The 21,787-nt window shown below is 44.5% G+C and overlaps 1 protein-coding gene across 1 annotated transcript in view; it reads left to right on the top strand.

Moving 5' to 3' along the window:
• Positions 1-21,787, top strand: part of COLEC12 (collectin subfamily member 12) — a 185,262-nt gene that overhangs the window by 6,978 nt on the left and 156,497 nt on the right. Inside the window, exon 2 of the mRNA XM_086373033.1 lies at positions 9,912-9,962. Coding sequence (XP_086229159.1) covers positions 9,912-9,962 — 51 coding nt within the window. The remainder of the gene's footprint in view (positions 1-9,911; positions 9,963-21,787) is intronic.

The raw sequence follows: 21,787 nt of genomic DNA, 5'->3' as shown, positions 1-21,787 counted from the left end.
CTTTGGACCAGGGGATCTTTTCCAGTCGTCAGCGTCTGTTGGACTGGTGGGCTTTTTTTCAGTCTACCTGACTTTTATCTTCCCTACACATTTCCTTGTTTTGTTTGCTTGATTTTTGTTCTCTTTCTTTTTTTTTTGTTTATCAAAGTTAGAGATGCACATAGTTTAGAGAGTCAAAGAACATCCTATTTATTATGAAAAACAGCAATTTCCTGCCCAGCCCACTTCATTTTATCGTTTTCCAGTCCCCAGAGGCAACCTCCTGAGAACGTTTTTTGCATTTGATTTTGGCTTCTCTACCGATGCCTAGAAGACAGAATCCCCAAGCTCTGTCGCTTCAAATAACAGCTGTTTATTCGCTCACGACCCTGCGATTCAGGCTGGTCTCTGCCTCCTGAGGTGTTGATTGGGCTAGAGCATCCTGGGGAGCTGGAAGGGCCAAGGCCTGGCCGGGCTCTCCCCTCCCCATCACAGTCTCTCATTCCCCAGGGATCCCCTCTCGCCAGGTCACCTCTGGTCCAGCAAGGTGCCTGGATATTTCCCAAGGCAGCCAACTGCCTAGGGGGTGAGAACAGAAGCTGATAGCAGAGATCTTGGAGAAGACCTAGGCCCCAAGGTCACCCACTGCTACTTCTGGCGAATTCCATTGGCCACAGCGAGTCACAAAGTCCTCCCAAATTCAAGAGAGTGGACATGAACTTTCACTTGGAGGGATGGAAAGAGTTGTTGGCAGTTCTTAATGTGGACAAGCTCCTATAGCCCCATGTCCTTAAGTGACATGTTTATGGCAGTCTTCATTTTCACTGGGCTTCCCAGGCAGTAAAGAATCCTCCTGCAATGCAGGAGACGCAGGTTTGATCCCTGGGTTGGGAAGATCCCCAGAGAAGGAAATGGCAACCCACTCCAGTATTCTTGCCTGGGAAATCCCATGGACAGAGGAGCCTGGCGGGCTACAGCCCATGGGGTCTCAAAGAGTCATTTTTATTATTTTAATTATTATTGTTATTATTTTGGTTCTGGGTGTTATATATTGACTTCCCTTTATAGCAAATGAGGATTTAGTTCTCCTACCCTTCACCTCCGCCTGACTACTATCACGGATACCTCCTGATGCCCCTCATCATCCCAATATAGTTGTATCACAATCTGGACTAGATCAATATTTGGGGTTTATATTAATAAGATGTGTGTCTGTGTGTGCTGAGTCACTTACAGTCATGTCTGACTCTTTGCAACCCTTTGGACTGCAGCCTGCCAGGCTCCTCTGTCCATGGGATTCTCCAGGCAAGAATACTGGAGTGGGTTGCCATGCCCTCCTCCAGGGGATCTTCCCAACCCAAGGATCAAACACGCATCTCTTACGTCTCCTACATCTCCTAAATTGGCAAGCGAATTCTTTACCACTAGCGCCACCTGAGTTTCTGTAATATGCCACAGATGTGCTAGCTGCTGAGGGGACAACGTGATAAATGTCCCGTTTTTAGAGGGCTTTCCATCTGCGGGAAGTCAAAACCAGAACAGGAATGTAAGACAGATGGAGACAATTGCCGTCACACTGATACAGAGCGGGTGCAGGGCAAGGAGAGGTAAATTCTAACCATGGGGATATTGCACAACTTGGTCCACAGATTGATTGGAACATATTAATATGTATGACTCTCAGTTCCCCAAGCCAACTAAACTAAACTATACTTGAACTCATGGTACTCTGAAATCAGTGATGCTCAAAGAATGTCAGCAAGAATTCTGTTCAGTGTTCTCCATCACGAAACCTCTGGCCAGCATGGCTCTGTGCCAATTACCAAGGAAAGTAAATAAAGTAAATAAAAATCATATTTTGAAACAGACAAGCAAAAGACATGTGGCCCGTAGGTATTGCAATAAAAATGCTGTAGTACATCTGTGTCAGCCGAGAAAGTACGTGCTTGTAGACATAAATCTTCAATTAAACACATTTTGTTGTTTAGGATGTTAAGGTTTCTTCTTCCCTGCAGGCTAACTGCTGTCAGAAGCAGGGATTGAGTTCTGGCCATTGCAGAACTGAGAGGCCTTAAATCTTAACAAAATCCTTGCTCATGTCAAAGTGTAGCAATTGCATGACATAGATTATGTCAGAGACAGATTTTGAGAAGTGGCAGGTTGCAAAGGTGACTAGATCCTCGAGAGGGAATATCCTTATTTGAACCCATCACCTCTGCAGGCCCCTGAGACTGCAGAGAAAATCTGGGGGGCTTCCCTGACCACCCAGGGGTTAAGGCTCCAAGCTTCCAATGCAGGCAGTGAGGGTTTGATCCCTGGTTAGGGAACTAAGATCTCACATGCCACAGTTGTTGATGTTATTCAGTCCCTAAGTTGTGTCCGACTCTTCATGACCTCATGGACTGCAGCCCGCCAGCCTTCCCTGTCCTCTGCTATCTTCCTGAGTTTGCTCAAATTCCTGTGCATTACGTCGGTGATGCCATCCAACCATCTCATCCTCTGCTGCCCCTTCTCCTTGTGCCTTCAGTCTTTCCCAGCATCAAGGTCTTTCCCAATGAGTCAGCTCTTCACATCAGGTGGCTGAAGTATTAGAGCTTCAACTTCAGTATCAGTCCTTCCAGTGAATATTCAGGGTTGATTTCCTTTAGGATTGACTAGTTTGATCTCTTTGCAGTCCAAGGGACTCTCAAGAGTCTTCTCTGGCACCACAATTTGAAAGCTGTCAATTCACATGTGGCGAGGGATGGCCTAAATAAATAATAAATAAGATGACTTTTATAAAAGAAAAGAAAATCTGGGCTGCACTTAGCCTGGGTCCACTGAGTGTGAGGAAAGGGTTTTGAGAACAAAATATAACCTTGCCCATGAGATCAGGCTATTTGTCTTCCTCAAACCCATCTGCCAGCCATGTGGGTCTTGGGGTAGCCTTTTGCCCTCTCAGATGCTCAGGCACTGGGGACAGCTGACCTTGCCTCCTCTCTCCTAGGGCTTTTATAGTTCGATGTGGGCCATCCGCACAGCCACAAGCCCTGGCAGCTCCTGCTTCTTCCTCTTTTTCAATTCCTAAAATGAATCACTCCATCACCAGCCTGAATCATCTGTTTGGTAATGACACAGCTGGGGACTCTGACAGGGGCTCTGCACCACCCCCACCTTAATGGAATGTCTACGAAGCATCACCTGCCCAATGTGACCCAGCTTTTAAGGATATGAAAAGTCAACTCTTGTAAATACATCGAATGAAATAAAGTTGAACCATTTCTGTCTCTTTTAGCATGTCCCAGAGTCTAATAGTTCTAAAACCACAATGAATTTTCAAAAAGGGATATGGTATACTGTGTTTCCCCCAAACTCTCTTTTTCCTTCCAAAGAACAAATGTTAAGAAAGAGTAAGATGTTTCTCCAAGATACCTTCCCTGATAATCCCAATAATTTGTTCTCTGGGTACTTTGTACCCTGAGTATCTCAGATGATTTAGTACCTATTTGTAGAGTTGAATGAGATAGAGATTTATATTCTTTTGGTGGCTGCTATGGGGCTTCCCAGGTGGCGCTAGTGGTAAAGAACCCTCCTGCCAAAGCAGGAGACATGAGACGTGTGGTTTCGATCTCTGGGGTGGGAAGATCCTCTGGAGTAGGAAATGGCAACCCACTCCAGTGTGCTTGCCTGGAGAATCCCATGGACAGAGGAGCTTGGTGGGCTACAGTTCATGGGGTTGCAAAGAGTCAAACACGACTGAGTGACTGAGCACAAAAGAATTTCTCATCCTTTACATTGCCATATGTAAAACAGATAACCAGTGGGAATTTGCTGAGAGATGCAGGGAGCTCAAACCTGGTGCTCTGTGACAACTTAGAATGGTGGGATGGGCTGGGAGGTGGGAAAGGAGGTTCAGGAGGGAGGGGACATATGTATACCTATGGCTGATTCATGTTGATGTATGGCAGAAACCAACATGATACTGTAAAGCAATTATTCTCCAATTAAAAATTAAAAGAAATTTTAAAAAATTTTAATCAAAAATAAAAAGTTTCTCATCCTCTTGGGATGCAGGTTAAGTCAAGCAACAGGACATCCTCTTTGAGTCCTATTAGGGGTCGCCCGTAAAGCCTTTGTTTCCTTGAACTGTTAATGGCTTGTAGTAGGTTAATTTGGAGGCAGCACTGAATTGCTTTAATAATAGAAGTCTGAGACGTTTGAAGTTCCCAGGGAAATTTCAGGAAGGAGAGAGGAGTCAGGCAGACTAAAAATGCTGCATGGGAAAAGGACCAGAGAGGAAAAAGAAAACAAACAAACAAACTAATGGTAGGTCTGCTGAAAAGACGCTTTGGGGAGAACGCGAATTTTTAAGCTGTTTGCTACTGAGAGCAGCACAAGCTGCTTTTTTGTCTCCACAGTGAGGTTGTCACTGGTGGATATCCTTGCTCCACAGCCTGTGCATGTGAGTGGATTCTTGTGTGGTCACAGCTCCGCAGCAGAGGGGCTGGAGCTGGCAGGGGAAACTGACGCCTGGGTGGCATTGTTACCTATACTAGTGTCCCATCAACTCCACTGGTCTATAAGCACCTATTCAGTGACTGAGTGAATAAGTGCGTGGATTTCTAAGCTGAAGCAGCAGATAATGGTTTCTCTCTCCCTCTTTTTTTTTGGCTGTGCCACACGGCATGTGCGATCTTAGTTCCCTGATGAGGAATGGCACCTGCGCCCCCTGCGTTGGAAGTGTGGAGTCTTAACCTTTGGACCTCCAGGGAAGTCTCCCAAGGGTTTCCCTTTAAGTGACACTAGATCAGACCTCACAGATATCAGTGAGAGAATTACTTAGGAAAGTGGGCACAGGCTAGGGGCTTAATATGTCTTGGGTGAACTAACCAATCACCAAGTCAGTGAGAAAAAGGCGCTGTTCTTTTGGTTGTAAGCACATTCTTCCATCTAGAAAGAACGAAAGCTTTAATCCTTGACAGAAGAAGATGACTTGAATTATGAAACCCAGGATTTCTAGATTCCAAGCAAGTCTCTTCCTTGTTCACTAAATAAGGAAACATGGTAAAACACTGAGATTTCTGACTTCTCCATGGTCTTAGGAGTAGTTCTTCTCTTACACTTTTCAGAACAGTGTTTTCATAACACTTCATGACACACTAGTGTGCTGATATTCAGCATGTTGTGTGGGATGTCTCACACACCTTGGTTTTCCCACAGCATTTCAAGGTTCAGTTATAACTAGGTCCTGTATCCCATTGTGGGCTGAAAAAGATAATCACAGAGGCTTTATTTCTCCACTATGTTTCTTTTGTCTTTGAAAGCCTATCAGCTTCTTGAGGGAAGGGACCATGTCTCACTCATTTCTGCAGCCCTACTGCCTGGCAGTCTCTGGTCCATAGTGAACGCTGAGTCAGCACTTTTGAACTGAACTGTATGTGGGTGGAGGGAAGCTGATTGCTGGAGCAGTGGTGGTGACCAGCTCAAGAATAATTGGTTACACAATAGCCAAGACACGGAAGCAACCTAAATGTCCATCAACAGAGGAATGGATAAAGAAGATGTGGTATATACACACACACACACACACACACATATATAAAATGGAATACCACACAGCCATTAAAAAGAATGAAATAATGCCATCTGCCACAACATGGATGGACCTAGAGAGTGTCATACTAGGTGAAGTCAGTCAGACAGAAAGGAAAAATGTCATAGGTCATCTCTTATATGTGGAATTTAAAAAGAAATTATACAAATGAACTTAACTTACGAAACAGATTCACAGACTTAGAGAACAAACATGTTTACCGTAGGGAAGGATGGGGAGATGGGATAGTTAGGGAATTTGGGGATTGACATGTATACTCTGCTATAACAGATAACCAATAAGGACCTACTTTAGCACAAGTAGCACAAGTATGTTATATGGCAAACTGGAAGGGAGGGGAGTTTGGGAGAGAATGGATACATGTATATATATATGTCTGAGTCCCTTTGCTTTTCACTTGAAATTATCACAACATTGTTTGTTAATTGGCTATACCCCAACACAAAAAATTTTTTAAAAAGGAAGAGAAGAAAAAGAAGTATCCTTTAGAGACTTTCCTCGTGGTCCCATGATTAAGACTTCGCCTTCCAATGCAGGGGATGTGGGTTTGATCCCTGATCGGGGAGCTAAGATCCCACATGTCTTGGGACCAAAATACCAAAACATAAAATAGAAGCAGTATTGTGGCAAGTTCAATATCAGATCAGATCAGTCGCTCAGTCGTGTCCGACTCTTTGTGACCCCATGAATCACAGCACGCCAGGCCTCCCTGTCCATCACCAACTCCCGGAGTTCACTCAGACTCACGTCCATTGAGTCAGTGATGCCATCCAGCCATCTCATCCTCTGTCATCCCCTTCTCCTCCTGCCCCCAATCCCTCCCAGAATCAGAGTCTTTTCCAATGAGTCAACTCTTCGCATGAGGTGGCCAAAGTACTGGAGTTTCAGCTTTAGCATCATTCCTTCCAAAGAAATCCCAGGGCTGATCTCCTTCAGAATGGACTGGTTAAATCTCCTTGCAGTCCAAGAGACTCTCAAGAGTCTTCTCCAACACCACAGTTCAAAAGCATCAATTCTTTGGCACTCAGCCTTCTTCACAGTCCAACTCTCACATCCATACATGACCACAGGAAAAACCATAGCCTTGACTAGCCGGACCTTTGTTGACAAAGTAATGTCTCTGCTTTTGAATATGCTATCTAGGTTGGTCATAACTTTCCTTCCAAGGAGTAAGCGTCTTTTAATTTCATGGCTGCAGTCACCATCTGCAGTGATTTTGGAGCCCCCCAAAATAAAGTCTGACACTGTTTCCACTGTTTCCCCATCTATTTCCCATGAAGTGGTGGGACCGGATGCCATGACCTTCGTTTTCTGAATGTTGAGCTTTAAGCCAACTTTTTCACTGCAAAGAAATGCTATGCTATGCTAAGTCACTTCAGTCGTGTCCGACTCTGTGCGACCCCAGAGACGGCAGCCCACCAGGCTCCCCGGTCCCTGGGATTCTCCAGGCAAGAACACTGGAGTGGGTTGCCATTTCCTTCTCCAATGCATGAAAGTGAAAAGTGAAAGTGAAGTCGCTCAGTTGTGTCCGACTCTTAGTGACCCCACGGATTGCAGCCTAACAGGCTCCTCCATCCATGGGATTTTCCAGGCAAGAGTACTGGAGTGGGGTGCCATTGCCTTCTCCGTTGCAAAGAAATAGAGGAAAACAACAGAATGGGAAAGACTAGGGATCTCTTCAAGAAAATCAGAGATACCAAAGGAACATTTCATGCAAAGATGAGCTCAATAAAGGACAGAAATGGTATGGACCTAACAGAAGCAGAAGATATTAAGAAGAGGTGGCAAGAATACGCAGAAGAACTGTACAAAAAAGATCTTCATGACCTAGATAATCACGATGGTATGATCACTGACCTAGAGCCAGACATCCTGGAATGTGAAGTCAAGTGGGCCTTAGAAAGCATCACTACGAACAAAGCTAGTGGAGGTGATGGAATTCCAGTTGAGCTATTTCAAATCCTGAAAGATGATGCTGTGAAGGTGCTGCACTCAATATGCCAGCAAATTTGGAAAACTCAGCAGTGGCCACAAGACTGGAAAAGGTCAGTTTTCATTCCAATCCCAAAGAAAGGCAATGCCAAAGAATGCTCAAACTACCGCACAATTGCACTCATCTCACACGCTAGTAAAGTAATGCTCAAAATTCTCCAAGCCAGACTTCAGCAATATGTGAACCGTGAACTTCCTGATGTTCAAGCTGGTTTTAGAAAAGGCAGAGGAGCCAGAGATCAAATTGCCAACATCCGCTGGATCATGGAAAAAGCAAGAGAGTTTGAGAAAAACATTTATTTCTGCTTTATTAACTATGCCAAAGCCTTTGACTGTGTGGATCACAATAAACTGTGGAAAATTCTGAAAGAGATGGGAATACCAGACCACCTGATCTGCCTCTTGAGAAATTTGTATGCAGGTCAGGAAGCAACAGTTAGAACTGGACATGGAACAACAGACTGGTTCCAAATAGGAAAAGGAGTACATCAAGGCTGTATATTGTCACCCTGTTTATTTAACTTCTATGCAGAGTACATCATGAGAAACGCTGGGCTGGAAGAAGTACAAGCTGGAATCAAGATTGCTGGGAGAAATATCAATAAAAAAGCCTCTTGATGAAAGTGAAAGTTCAATATAGACTTTAAAAAATTGTAGTATTTTTATCCTATGTTCTTTGCAGCACTATTGACAATAGCTAGAACATGGAAGCAACCATGTCATTGACAGATGAATGGATAAAGAAGCTGTGGTACCTATATACAATGGAATATTACTCAGCCATAAAAAGGAACACATTTGAGTCAGTTCTGATAAGGTGGATGAAACTAGAACCTATTATACAGAGTGAAGTGAGTCAGAAAGAGAAATATAAATATCGTATTCTAAGGCACATATACAGAATCTAGAAAAATGGTACTGAAGAATTTATTTACAGAGCAGCAGTGGAGAAACAGACATAGAGAACAGACTTATAGACATGGAGAGAGGGCAGGAGAGGGTGAGATGTATGGAAAGAGTAACATGGAAACTTACATTACCATATGTAAAATAGATAGCCAACAGGAATTTGCTTTATGGCTCAGGAAACTCAAACAGGGGCTCTGTATCAACCTAGAGGGGTGGGATGAGGAGGGAAGTTCAGGACGGAGGGGATATATGAATACCTATGGCTGATTTATGTTGAGGTTTGACAGAAAACAAAAAAATTCTGTAAAGCAATTATCCTTCAATAAAAAAATTTAAAAAATTGGAGTGTTTTTATTTTTTTAAGTATCCTATAATCAGGTACACCCATACCTGACAGAAGTGTGAAATAAGAAGTTCATTGTCAGTGTGATAAGGAATTGTATCATGACCATGTGAGGAGGAGTATTTAGCCTTTTGGTAGAAAGTGTGGCTGACACAGTATCACCCTTGTTTCCACAGTGGCCCCACCTTTAGGAATCCCCACAGCAAGGAAATCCACTTACTGGGAAACCATCCATCAGTCCCGGTTATCCATTGGAAGGAGAGTGGGGAAAGATTTGGCTATCCTTGCAGGAATCACGCTGGGCTCCTGAGATGCCACAGTAGGTAGAAGAGGTGACTTCACAGCCTGGCATCTGCACAGGAAGGCCCCAGGCTCAGTTATATGACGATAACTTGACCCTTTTGTCAGTTGATTATTCAGTCATTTATTCACCAAAATCTATTAAGCCCATGCTGTGACACAGTTTTTCCAAGTAGTTCAAATGATAAAGAATCTGCCTGCAATGTGGGAGACCTGGGTTCGATCCTTGGGTCAGGAAGATCCCCTGGAGAAGGGAGTGGCAACCCACTCCAGTATTCTCATCTGGAGAATTCCATGGACAGAGGAGCCTGGTGGGCTACCATCCTTGGGGTCGCCAAGAGTTGGACATGACTGAGTGACTAACACTTCTGTGACAGGCACCATTCTAGATACATGGAATTCATTCATGAAGTCCGTAAAAAAAATTCATCTCGTGGGATGTGTGATAACACACACTTACACATAAATGAGAATGACATCAGAGAGTAATATTAAAGTAGGACGATTTGACACAGAGTGGCTGGGTGGTGGTCCAGAAAGGCATCTCAGAGGTACCATACCTCCGCTGAGACCTGAATTAGGAGGAGTTGCCTAAGGAGCCAGAGGAAGAGCATTCCAGGCTGAGGGTACAGCCAGTGCAGGGACCCTTTGGTCTTTCTCCTGGTGTGCTCCAGGAGTGAGGAGCAGGGTGGGCGAGGGGAGGGTGGAGCAGGTGAAAACGGAAGGAGCTGAGTCCAGTACTTCCGGTCTTACCAGGGTAACGCTCTGTCTTCTCTTCCCCGTCTCCCCCCGCAGACGATTTTGCAGAGGAGGAGGAGGTACATTCCTTCGGTTACAAGCGGTTTGGTAAGTTCCAGCAAAGCTTCGTTCCTTCTCTGTGCTCCATCTGGGAAATGGTGATGTGACTGTGGCCGGACCTTTGATGCACAAGAATATGTGTGACTCTAAGGCCCAGTTCTGGTTGCATGTTGAGTTTCTGTATTAACAAGTAGGTGGTTTGTCATGAAATCGGAGGGTTGTGGGACGGGAGTTGCACCCAGCAGTGGTTGGGGAAGGGATGGGATGCTTAGGCGGCTCGCTGAATACAAACCAGATGGTCTAACAGGCACAACATGGTGGGGAAGGTCAGTCTGTGACAAGACAGGCATTTATCTATTTTGAGATTTCGGAGACATCTTTTCCCTTTTTCCTCAAGGCCCATGCTCTTAACTTAGTCATTGGTAAGGGAGAAGTGAGAGTAAGACTTTTTCCAGGAACACATCTAGACACCAGTGCTCTATGGTAGGCTGAACAAAGATACCCTCATTCTAAGCCCCGGAACATGAATGTAACCTGTGGCAGAAAGCATTTTGCAGATGTGATTAAGTCAAGAGACTGAGAAGGGGATGTTATTCTGTATTATCTGGGTGGGCTCTAAATGTAGTCATAGGTATCCTTGTAAAAGGGAGGGAGAGGAAGATTTGACTGTGGAGAAAAGATGGGATGATGGGAACAGAGAGTGCTGTGATGAGCACTGCAGAATGAGGAAGGGGCCACAATCCAAGGGATGCAGGTGGCCTCTAGCTGCTAAAAAAGGCAAGGAAATAGATTTTCCATTCAGAGAACTTTGGTGGGATGCAGCCCTGTCAACATCTTGACTTTGGCTGACTGAAGCTCATCTCAGACTTTTGGCCTCTCAAACTAGAAGAGAAGACATCGGTGTTGTTTTAAGCCACCAGGTTTGCAGTGATCTGTCGTGGCAGCCACAGGAAACACAGGCTAGCTCCTGTGTTCCTCGGCTGCTGTTTACGAATGGTCTTCTGTCTTTGACCACACTTCCCGAGTTCTGCAGTTTGGCATCAAACTGCCAATGAAAACATGACCAAAGTTCAAAGACAGTTCAAAGGAACTGAGGTTTTTCTATCCAGCATGTTTCTATGCCTTGGTTGGAGGAAATGAAGAGTAGAGTAAAAAGGAATGAGAGAGAGAGTGTGTGTCTGTGAGAGAGAGAGAGAGAGACAATATGAAAGAGAATAAATCTACTTCCTGTTGCTTAAAAAAAAAAAATCCTGGCTGGACTTTGATTAAAGTTAACATCCCCCAGCTGCTCTGGCTCTCTCATCGCTTTAGCATTTTTCCTTCTGGATATGCGCTTATGTATTTCTTTCTGGGAATAAAATAGGGTTTAATGTGGGAATGCAGTGGCATGGAGCCCATGGCCCCTCCATTCATGTGCTGACAGAGAGGCTCTGCCCACCATGCCCTCCCCTTCCCCCCACTACTGTTCTTTATCTGCACAATTACATGTTTCAGGATTAGTACCATGTGTCAGGCTGCTTTCCCATCGTGGGTTCATTGAAGGTCATCACAGGAGTGAAGAGAAAACAAGACATGATAAAGGAGAGGAAAAGCAAAACAAAAATTAAAAGGTAGAAATAAGGAGGAAAATCAAACTTATAAAAATAAGGCAGAATAAATATTGACCTGCCCATATATTTTAGAAATCAGTAGATTGCAGATCTCTACATGGAAATCAGTAGAAACATGAAGAGCCAAGAGAAAAGAGCGACCTGAAGAGAAATTTTATTTGGAATTTAGTGACTCTGTAACTAGCTAGATGGGCAGGGGTTTGACAGATGACACGAAAGCATAGTAAGTTGCTGAATGGATTTAATTTACGGTGGTTAAGTGATGTGTGGAAACTGCAGACTGATGATTCGGAGGGGAGACGTGATAACAATGTACAAATGCTGGAGAACGAGGGAGACATGGAGAGACTGATACCAAATGGCACTAGTAGAAGAACAGAGGGATGGAATGGAAACGGGAAACTTTGGAATGGACTTCGAGAGAGATATACAGAGTTTGATAATTCTTGGGTTCAATTGTTAGGCACAGTGCTGGATCCAGCATTGGGGTCAAGTAGAATTTGGAAGAGATTTTGCAGTGATTTGTACTGGCCTTTAACTTCATAGATAAGAAAGGTGAGGCCAAGGTAGATTAAGTCCTTGCTCAGGCAGGTTAACTAGAGCTGGGTTGGAGGCTGGGTCTTTGAACTCTCAGGCTAGCGTAGTTTTGAGGCAGGTCCAACAGTGAGGTTGAGGTTGACCTCTCAACTCCTGTGTTCTGGAAGCATCACTGCTGTTCTGGAACCCTTAAGTGAGCTAAATACCCAATCTGGCCCCCTCAGGGAGACCATATCACTTTCACAGTGCCTGAAACTCTGGACCTGGTTTTATAGATGGTAAATGGGTTTTTGGGCTTCCCAGGTAGCTCAGTGGTAAAGAGCCGGCCTGCTAATGCAGGAAAGGCAGGTTCCATCTGGGGGTCAGGAAGATCCCCTGGAGAAGGAAATGGCAACCTGCTTTAGTATGCTTGCCTAAAAAAATCCAGAGATAGAGGAGCCTAGCAGGCTACAGTCCATGGGGTAGTTGTTGGACACAACTGAGCAGCTAAGCATACATGGAAATGGGTTTTTAGTTCCTAAGTGGCTGTGGCTGATCATTGAAAGCGGCAGAATCCAAGAACCGATTCCTTCAGATATGATTCAATTTTAACCATGAAAGGAAGACAAAATTGGTGAAAGATGGTGAATGGGAGGCGTCCAGAGACCAGGCGGTCCTGTCAGCCCTGCCCCCACTTACTGCTGTGATTTGGGACCAGACACTTCCACTCTGTGGGTCTCAGATGCCGCATCTGCCTGCTGGGTGGAGTGACATCTGCCATGGTGGTAAGTCCACCTCACAAATCTTTGGTGAGACTAAGAAGGATACTAGATGGACAAGTGCTTTGAATGTGCAGCGCTATGTAAACAAAGATGGTGGTACCACTTGCCTGGGATTTGGGGCTGTCATCACTTTCTGGACATTTTAATCTAGCCGCTGTAGAACATGGGCTTCCCTGGTGGCTCAGACGGTAAAGAATTTACCTGCAACATGGGAGACCTGAGTTTGATCCCTGGGTTGAGAAGATCCCCTGGAAAAGGAAATGGCAACCCACTCCAGTATTCTTGCCTGGAGAATCCCATGGCCAGAGGAGCCTGGTGGGCTACAGTCCATGGGGTCACAAAGAGTTGGACACCACTGAGCAACTAAGCATATACTGCATAATATGGAAATGTGACAGGTCTGAAATCTCATTCCTGTAGAGAGATGTGAAGATGAGCACGGTAGTATCGTTGGCTTTTATTTTTGCAAAAGAGACTGATAACCTAAGCGTGCATGTATGCTAAGTCGCTTCAGTTGTATTTGACTCTGTGCATAGGGGTTAGTTATTGTCTAATTTTGGGGAAGGAAATTGCAACCCACTCCAGTATTCTTGCCTGGAGAATTCCATGGAAAGAGGAGCCTGGAGAGCTACAGTCCATGGGGTCACAAAGAGTGGGGCACGACTAAACCACTAACAAACATTGTCTAATTTTAGGTAAGTCTTGTTTGTGCAAATACAGTGGTTAAAACCTGAATTTAGACTGTAGATGAACCAGGGATTAATTATTTGCAGGACGTAGGGGCTACTGTCTTAGCAAATTGTTATCTGGTAGCTTGCTTCCAAAATTATTTATGTATATTTATTCAGAAACATTGCTACATAAAGTCAAGGCTTGTTTACATAATAATATCATACTTTTTCAAATTCAGTACAGAATTATAATAGCAAAGTGGGTGGTCATCTCCAATAATCTCATATGTGATGGTATTATTTTGGAATGGTCATCCCTCGTCTATTCAAGGATTCACTGTCACATTTTGGTTTCAACCCTGCTTCTGTTTTTCTTCCATATGTCTTCATGTCCTGCTTTGTTAGCCCCTTCCCCAAAGTTCTGGGCAGGGTCTAAAGAAGAGATTGATTTAAGTCTGATGGGTTTGCCACTTATCTGCTCCTCTGATGAAAGCTCCAATGAGGGGAAACTTTGAAAGTTTAATGAAGTGAGCATTTTCAAATTTTCATCAGGTTCGGTGGGGCAGTGTTTCTTGGCCCCAGTGTGCAGAGCTAATTAATTTGGGATGTAACTATAGTTACAGCTTGGCAGGGTTCATTCTCTGGAACATGAGGTACCAGTATATCTGGTTTTATTTTCTATGGCTAGAACATGATATATATTACAATGATATCTTTCTACTTATTTCCCAGTTACTGTTTTCTTCAAAAATATCACACAGTGGCTCTAGGATCTTTACTTAGCATAATTCACAGAAAAGGAAAGAGAATTTGCTCCTACTCTACAGGACAAATATGAATTCATAAAATTTGGAATTTTCAGCAAGTTGCTCCAAAAATAGCTTCTGAAACCTTCTGATTAGTCATGTGATTAACGCGAGTGCATTCAAGTTAAAAAGTTTTTTTTCCCCATTAAAATGATAGAGTAGGAGGGAAGAAGAATGTCGTTTCAGCTCCAAGGAATAAGTGAATCCAAGTTCCATAGAAAGAGAGACATGGGGGAAGAGGGGTGAGTTCCTGATCCTGCTTTAACCCACGTTAGAAATGATCGTAACAAATCCAGCTCACATTTGTGTATCACTTTCATCTTTTCAAAGAGCGTACTGATGTAGTTTTTCTTCACCAGGACTCCCTGAGGCTAACAGACCAGGCATCATCTTTCCTATTTGATGGCTGTCTGTCCTTGTCTCTGGAGGCAGCAGGGTGCAATGGTTGGGTGTGTGGATGCTGGAACCAGGTGGGTGGTTCTGGATCTGAGTTTTAACACTCACCAACTGTGTGACCTTGGGCAGATGCTTGTCCAAAGCTGTAAAGTCTGGTTCATCACCTGTAAAGTTTGGGTTATCACAGGCCAACTCCATCAGGCTGTTGTGGAGTTAAATATGCCTCTGGATACAATGGAATAGTACTTAGCCATAAAAAGGCATGAAATTGTGCCATTTGCAGAGATGTTAACAGACTAGAGACTGTCGTATAAACCTAAAGAGTGTCATATGGACTGTCATACAAAGTGAATTGAAGTTTTCAAAAGAGAAAAACATTGTATGATATTGCTTATATGTGGAATCTAGAAAAATCGTACAGATGAGCTTATTTGCAAAGCAGAAATAGAGACACAGATGTAGAGAACACTTATGGATACCAAGGGGGAAGTGGGGGATGTGGGATGGATTGGGAGATTGGAACTGACATACATACATTACTATGTTTATTTATTTTTTTTTTTTTACATTTGTTTTTTTTTTTACATTACTATGTTTAAAATGGGCTTCCTAGGTGGCACTAGTGGTAAAGAAACTGCCTGCCAATGCAGGAGACGCAGGTGACATGGGTTTGATCCCAGAGTTGGGAAGATCCCCTGGAGGAGGAAATGGCAACCCACTCTAGTATTCTTGCCTGGAGAATCCAATGGACAGAGGAACCTGGTGGGCTACAGTCCATGGACTCGCAAAGAGTCAGACACGACTGAGCAACTAACACTTTCACTTTTGCCCCTTTTCTGTGCTGGGCGTAAGTGCCAAGACTGACTTTGTTCCATTGGTTGCATTGGGTTTTCTCATGTTATCTCTGGAATAGAACCTGGTTTAATAATAGGGTTTCAGAAGTTATACTGATAGAGAAGTCAGAGCTGCGTGGTTCCTTCTGCCTTGAATGTCATGGGTAGATTTAAGGGTTGACTGTGAGCATCTGAAAGAGATGGGAATACCAGACCACCCGACCTGCCTCTTGAGAAACCTATATGCAGGTCAGGAAGCAACAGTTAGAACTGGACAGGGAACAACAGACTGGTTCCAAATAGGAAAAGGAGTACGTCAAGGCTGTATATTGTCACCCTGGTTATTTAACTTCTATGCAGAGTACATCATGAGAAACGCTGGGCTGGAAGAAGCACAAGCTGGAATCTAGATTGCCGAGAGAAATATCAATAACCTCAGATATGCAGATGACACCACCCTTATGGCAGAAAGTGAAGAGGAACTAAAAAGCCTCTTGATGAAAGTGAAAGAGGAGAGTGAAAAAGTTGGCTTAAAACTCAACACTCAGAAAACTAAGATCATGGCATCCGGTCCCATCACTTCATGGGAAACAGATGGGGAAACAGTGGAAACAGTGTCAGACTTTATTTTTGGGGGCTCCAAAATCACTGCAGATGGTGACTGCAGCCATGAAATTAAAAGACGCTTACTCTTTGGAAGGAAAGTTATGACCAATCTAGATAATATATTGAAAAGCAAAGACATTACTTTGCCAACAAAGGTCCGTCTAGTCAAGGCTACGGTTTTTCCTGTGGTCATGTATGGATGCGAGAGTTGGACTGTGAAAAAAGCTGAGCACCGAAGAATTGATGCTTTTGAACTGTGGTGTTGGAGAAGACTCTTGAGAGTCCCTTGGACTGCAAGGAGATTTAACCAGTCCATTCTAAAGGAGATCAGCCTGGGTGTTCTTTGGAAGGAATGATGCTAAAGGTGAAACTCCAGTACTTTGGCCACCTCATGCGAAGAGTTGACTCATTGTAAAAGACTCTTATGTTGGGAGGGATTGGGGGCAGGAGGAGAAGGGGCCGACAGAGGATGAGATGGCTGGATGGCGTCACTGACTTGATGGACGTGAGTTTGCGTGAACTCCGGGAGTTGGTGATGGACAGGGAGGCCTGGCGTGCTGCGATCATGGGGTCGCAAAGAGTTGGACATGACTGAGCGACTGAACTGAACTGAACTGAACTGTGAGCATCTGGGGACAGCTGGAAATATTTGTTGTTTGTGTTTGACAAACAAAGCTTCGACCGAGATGCTTCCTTGGGGCTCAGTTATAGGGAGCATTAATAGCTGTGAGAGAAAAAGATTGCAAAAATGGAAAACTGGGAAATAGTAAGAAGTACAAGGAAGCATATGCTATGGAGAGGAACTCAAGTCTTTTGTAAAAACTAAGTGAAAAAATCTCAGAGAACTACTGAAAAATTACAGAGGGATAACAGTCCAAAATGGGTTTGCTGGTGGTCCAGTGGCTAAGACTCACTCCAGTGCAGGGGCCCAGGTTCGATCCTTGACCAGGGATCCCATATGTTGTAACTCAGAGTTCACATACAACAGAGCTGAATAAATAAAGACAAAACAAAACCCCCCCAAACAAAAAGGGGTACCAGTTGCCTTTTCCTAAATATATTTAGCAGACTCTGTTCTTGAATTTTTTCAAGAAAAAGTGAATTTTGTTTACCTGCAACTTCACAGGCCTCCCTCTACCTGTAGTTTCACACAGGCTGGTCTTCCTCTTTTCCTTTCTTTCCTAGGACAATAATTTCGGATGAGCAAGAATATTTTTAACAGTTTAATTTGCACAGGGCAGGGCAGGGGAGAGCAGCCTGAGAGATCTGTGTAGAATAGAAGAACCCAGGCCCAAGGAAATGGCTGCCACTGCTGCTAAGTCACTTCATTCGTGTCTGACTCTGTGCGACCCCAGAGACGGCAGCCCACCAGGCTCCCCCGTCCCTGGGGTTCTCCAGGCAAGAACATTGGAGTGGGTTGCCATTGCCTTCTCCAGTGCAGGAAAGTGAAAAGTGAAAGTGAAGTTGCTTAGTCATGTCTGACTCTTAGTGACCCCATGGGCTGCAGCCCACCAGGCTCCTCCGTCCATGGAATTTTCCAGGCAAGAGTACTGGAGTTGGGTGCCATCGCCTTCTCCGAAGGAAATGGCACCCCACTCCAATACTCTGGCCTGGAGAATCCTGTGGACAGAGGAGCCCAGCAGGCCTTAGTTCACAGGGTTGCAAAGAGATGGACATGACTGAAGGGACTTAGCACTCATGCACTGCCCCAAAACGCTTCCCCTACTCTGCTCCTTTTTTTCATCATCTCCCCACCCCAACACATCCTTCAACAAGATAACACATGAAACTTCCAGTCAGGGACTCTTGTTAAATCATGGAGCTGTGTCTTTACAAGAGGGCTTGAGGCACTGAATGTCTGAAAGGACAGAGGACCACGTTGGTCTTCTGAAAAATAGCAGCACAGATATACTTAGCCAGCTAGCCAGAAAGAAAGGTGTTTTCTGAAGCACATGGTGAGTTTCTGCTTTTGGTGGAGAGAAGAAGGTTGCAAGAGTTTACCAAGAAGATGCTGAATTATCTCAGGGAAGCTGCTTAAGATAAACACTTGGCTGCCTCCACTTCTGGTTGTTTGGGCTCAGGGACCAGGCTGCCTGCCTCTGCTCTCCCGGGACTCTTCCCAGAAGCCTGGCTGCATCTTTAGATCTGAAGAAGGCGCTGCTTTGAAGTCGTCCACCTCCAGTAAAAAGAAGGGATCTAGCATCCCTCTCAGCACAGACCAGTGGAGTTCACCCCTTTCCCTGATAAGAATGCCAGGAATTTCCATCATTTCCTGTAGGGAATGGCTAAAGGAGCCCAGCGTGAGGCTGTCCTTTCAACGGCACCTTTTCCAAACATCTCTAAATGGAAAGGGTACAACTGCAGGCAAAGTGCTGACCCTGGGCAGAGATAAGTGATGATCTATGTGAGATGAACACGGTGTCCCTACGGGGTTCCTCTTCAAAGCCGTTTGCTTCCCTGAGTGGCAGAGTCTTCTTTATGTGGCTTTGCAAGTCCTGATGGAGTTGATATTTCTGATTTTATAAGAATCTGGAGTCAAATGGCATGTGGAGAAGTGGACACAGCAAAGAGATTCAGAATAGTTCACCTGGCCCCTCTCCCCCTGCCCCTCACTTCCAGGAAATCATCAGGGTTCCTGAGACCTGAGAAAGGGTTTTCTGCCTGTCGTTTCTTTTCAATAATCTGAGGTTTCCTAATTTTTTTTAAACAATTTATATATTTTTTAATTGAAGGATAATTGCTTTACAGAATTTTGTTGTTTTCTGTCACACCTCAACATGAATCAGCCATAGGTATGCATATATCCCCTCACTTTTGAACTTCCCTCCCATCTCCCTCCCCACCCCACCCCCCCAGGTTGATACAGAGCCCCTATTTGAGTTTCCTGAGCCATACAGCAAATTCCCATTGGCTATCTATTTTACATATGGTAATAAGTTTCCATGTTACTCTCTCCATACATCTCACCCTCTCCTCCCCTCTCCCCTATTTTTAGGGTTAGAGATGATACTCACAATCTCCCCTGCCAACAATATTTGCTCAAGTTTCACTTCTTTCCTTCCCATCAAGAACTTCTCGGTGGGTGACTCAGATCTTCCCTGCCTCATCTTTTGTTTTCTGTTTTTAAGTTTATTTCATTTATTTATTTGGCCGTGTTGGGTCTTAGTTGTGTCATGCAGGATCTTTCGTTGCGGCATGCGGACTCTCTAGTTCCAGGGTGCAGGCTCAGTAGTTCTGCACGCAGGCTTCATTGCCCTGAAACATGGGGGAATCTTAATAGTTCCCTGACCAGGATTTGAACCTGCGTCCCTGCGTTGCCAGGCAGATTTTTAACCACTAGACCACTAAAGATGTCCCCCCTGCTTCATTTGTCTTGCTCATCAGTAAAAATTCATTCAACACCATATTCCTGCATGCTTATGACTTTTTTTTTCTATTTTCATGTGAAAGAAAGCATTAAGCATCTTTTCTTGCGTATGCTTTCTTGAATACGTGTCAGTGGGTTTCCACTCATTAGTTCTTTTAATTCTCCCAGAAATCCTTTGAGAATTACCTGCCAATAAGGAAACTGAGGCTGAGGGGCATGGCCCACGTCCGAGTTCGACTTGACTTCAATCCCACTGTTCTTGCTCACAAGTATGTCCCTTCTCAGAGAATCCCAAGATTTTCTTGGGAAAATACCTGATTGAATCTGCCTGCCAATGCAAGAGATGTGGGTTCAATCCCTGGGTAGGGAAGATTCCTTGGAGGAAGAAATCGCAACACATTCCAGTATTCTTGCCTGGAGAATCCCATGGACAGAGGAGCCTTGTGGCCTTCAGTCCACGGAGTCGCAAAGAGTCAGACATGACTGAGCACACACATTTCACAATTTTGTAAGATGCAGAACTTGAATATTTGAGTGCTGAAATTGTCAACCATTTTAAGTGTAATTCTTTTCTCCCTTTTCTGGTTTTCATTCACTTGTGAATCCTGGTAAGAGGGTGGGGAAAGAGAGGAGAGGGAATCGTTTGTTTTTCCTACCACTGGGTTGAAGCTGAAAATAGTTTGCTTTTATTTTTTGGAAAAGTTAAAGAAAAAAAAAATCTGCTCAACCATTTTTCTGTTAAGACAGCATGAAGACATTAGGTTGATTCCAATGTTTAGTGACTGGGGGGTTGGGTGGGAAAGAGTTACTCCTTTTGGTAGCCACTCCAAGCAACTTAAAACAGATGAGCGTTGCAACTTTCCTTTAAAGTTTCAAGTTGTTACATAGGGAGGTGCCCTGGGAAAGGGAAAGATGCCCTAGAGATTTTGATGGAAGACTGCAGTCCTTAGCAAAGTTGTGGACTAGAGTGACTTTTTTCTCTCTCACCTTCCTTCCTGGTGTCCTTGGTGTTCAGGACAGTGGCCGGTTAGGAAGCAAGGCTTTGTCCCTTCCCAACAAGTGGAAACCTCACTTTGCTCATCTGTGAAAGGGCAATGGCAAGAATACCTTCTGGATTGCAAAACCTATAAATCAGATATATGTGGGGCCACGTGAGTGGTAGGTCTGTTGTTAAACTGCTGACCACCCTCAGGTCTCTTGCTCTCTTCTTCCCCTCTCCAGCTTCCATGGTCTTGTGTAGCCTCAGCTTTCCCTTTTGTGTGGTCTGCCTAGTCGCTCAGTCATGTCTGACTCTTTGCGACCCCATGGACTGTAACCCTCTCGGCTCCTCTCTCCATGGGGATTCTCCAGGCAGGAATGCTGGAGTTGCCATGCCCTCCTCCAGGGGATCTTCCCAACCCAGGGACTGAATCCAGGTCTCCCACATTGTAGGCAGATTCTTTACCATCTGAGCTACCAGGGAAGCCCAAGAATACTGGAACAGGTAGCCTATCCCTTCTCCAGGGGTTCTTCCCGACCCAGGAATCAAACCGGGGTCTCCTGCATTGCAGGCGGATTCTTTACCAGCTGAGCTACCAGGGAAGGTCTCCATTTTCTGATCATCCCATCTCCCCTCCCTCTATTGAAATCTTAGAGTTACCAAGGGGAAAAGACTGGGGGAGGGATAAATTGGAAGATTGGAATTGACGTATACACACTACTATATATGAAATAGATAATAACCTGCTGTGTAGCACAGGGAACTCTACTCAATATAATGACCTATATGGGAATAGAATCTTAAAAAAGTGGAGATATATATATATAACTGGTTCACTTTGCTGTATGGTAAAAACTCACAGAATATTGTAAACAAACTCAACGCCAATAAAAACTAATTAAAAAATTTAAAATACAGAGCCTGTCCGAGGGGAAACAAAGAAAAGAAATCTTGCTACCCTTACTTTTGCATTCTCTGTCCTGCACTGGGGCCATCTTTTGTTGGGAATATCAGAAGAGTCTGTTTTCTTGCAGGGCTTTTCTTTTCTTTAAATTGAAAGGCTTGGTGGCCACCAGCAAAGAATATATTTGAAGGAAGGTGGGGCACATAGCAGGGTGTGGTAGGGTGGGTGGTTAATAGCAACTTCCATGGAAGTTAGTGTAGCAGCTTCCCGGCTGAGGGACTGTACCCCAAAGTGGGCGGCCTGGCTCAGCTTCCAGCTTTGCCACTTACCCACCTATGAGACAGCCTTGCGCCAGTTAGCCTCCCACGGCTTCTGTGTGCTTGTCTAAAATATGGGGGTAATT

Source organism: Bos grunniens, chromosome 24 (genome assembly GCF_055505025.1).
Source record: "Bos grunniens cultivar Pamir isolate PY7600 chromosome 24, Bosgru_T2T1.0, whole genome shotgun sequence".
Lineage (NCBI taxonomy): Eukaryota > Metazoa > Chordata > Mammalia > Artiodactyla > Bovidae > Bos > Bos grunniens.
The sequence above is the reverse complement of the archived record's forward strand: the minus strand, read 5'-3'. Positions and strand labels throughout refer to the sequence as shown.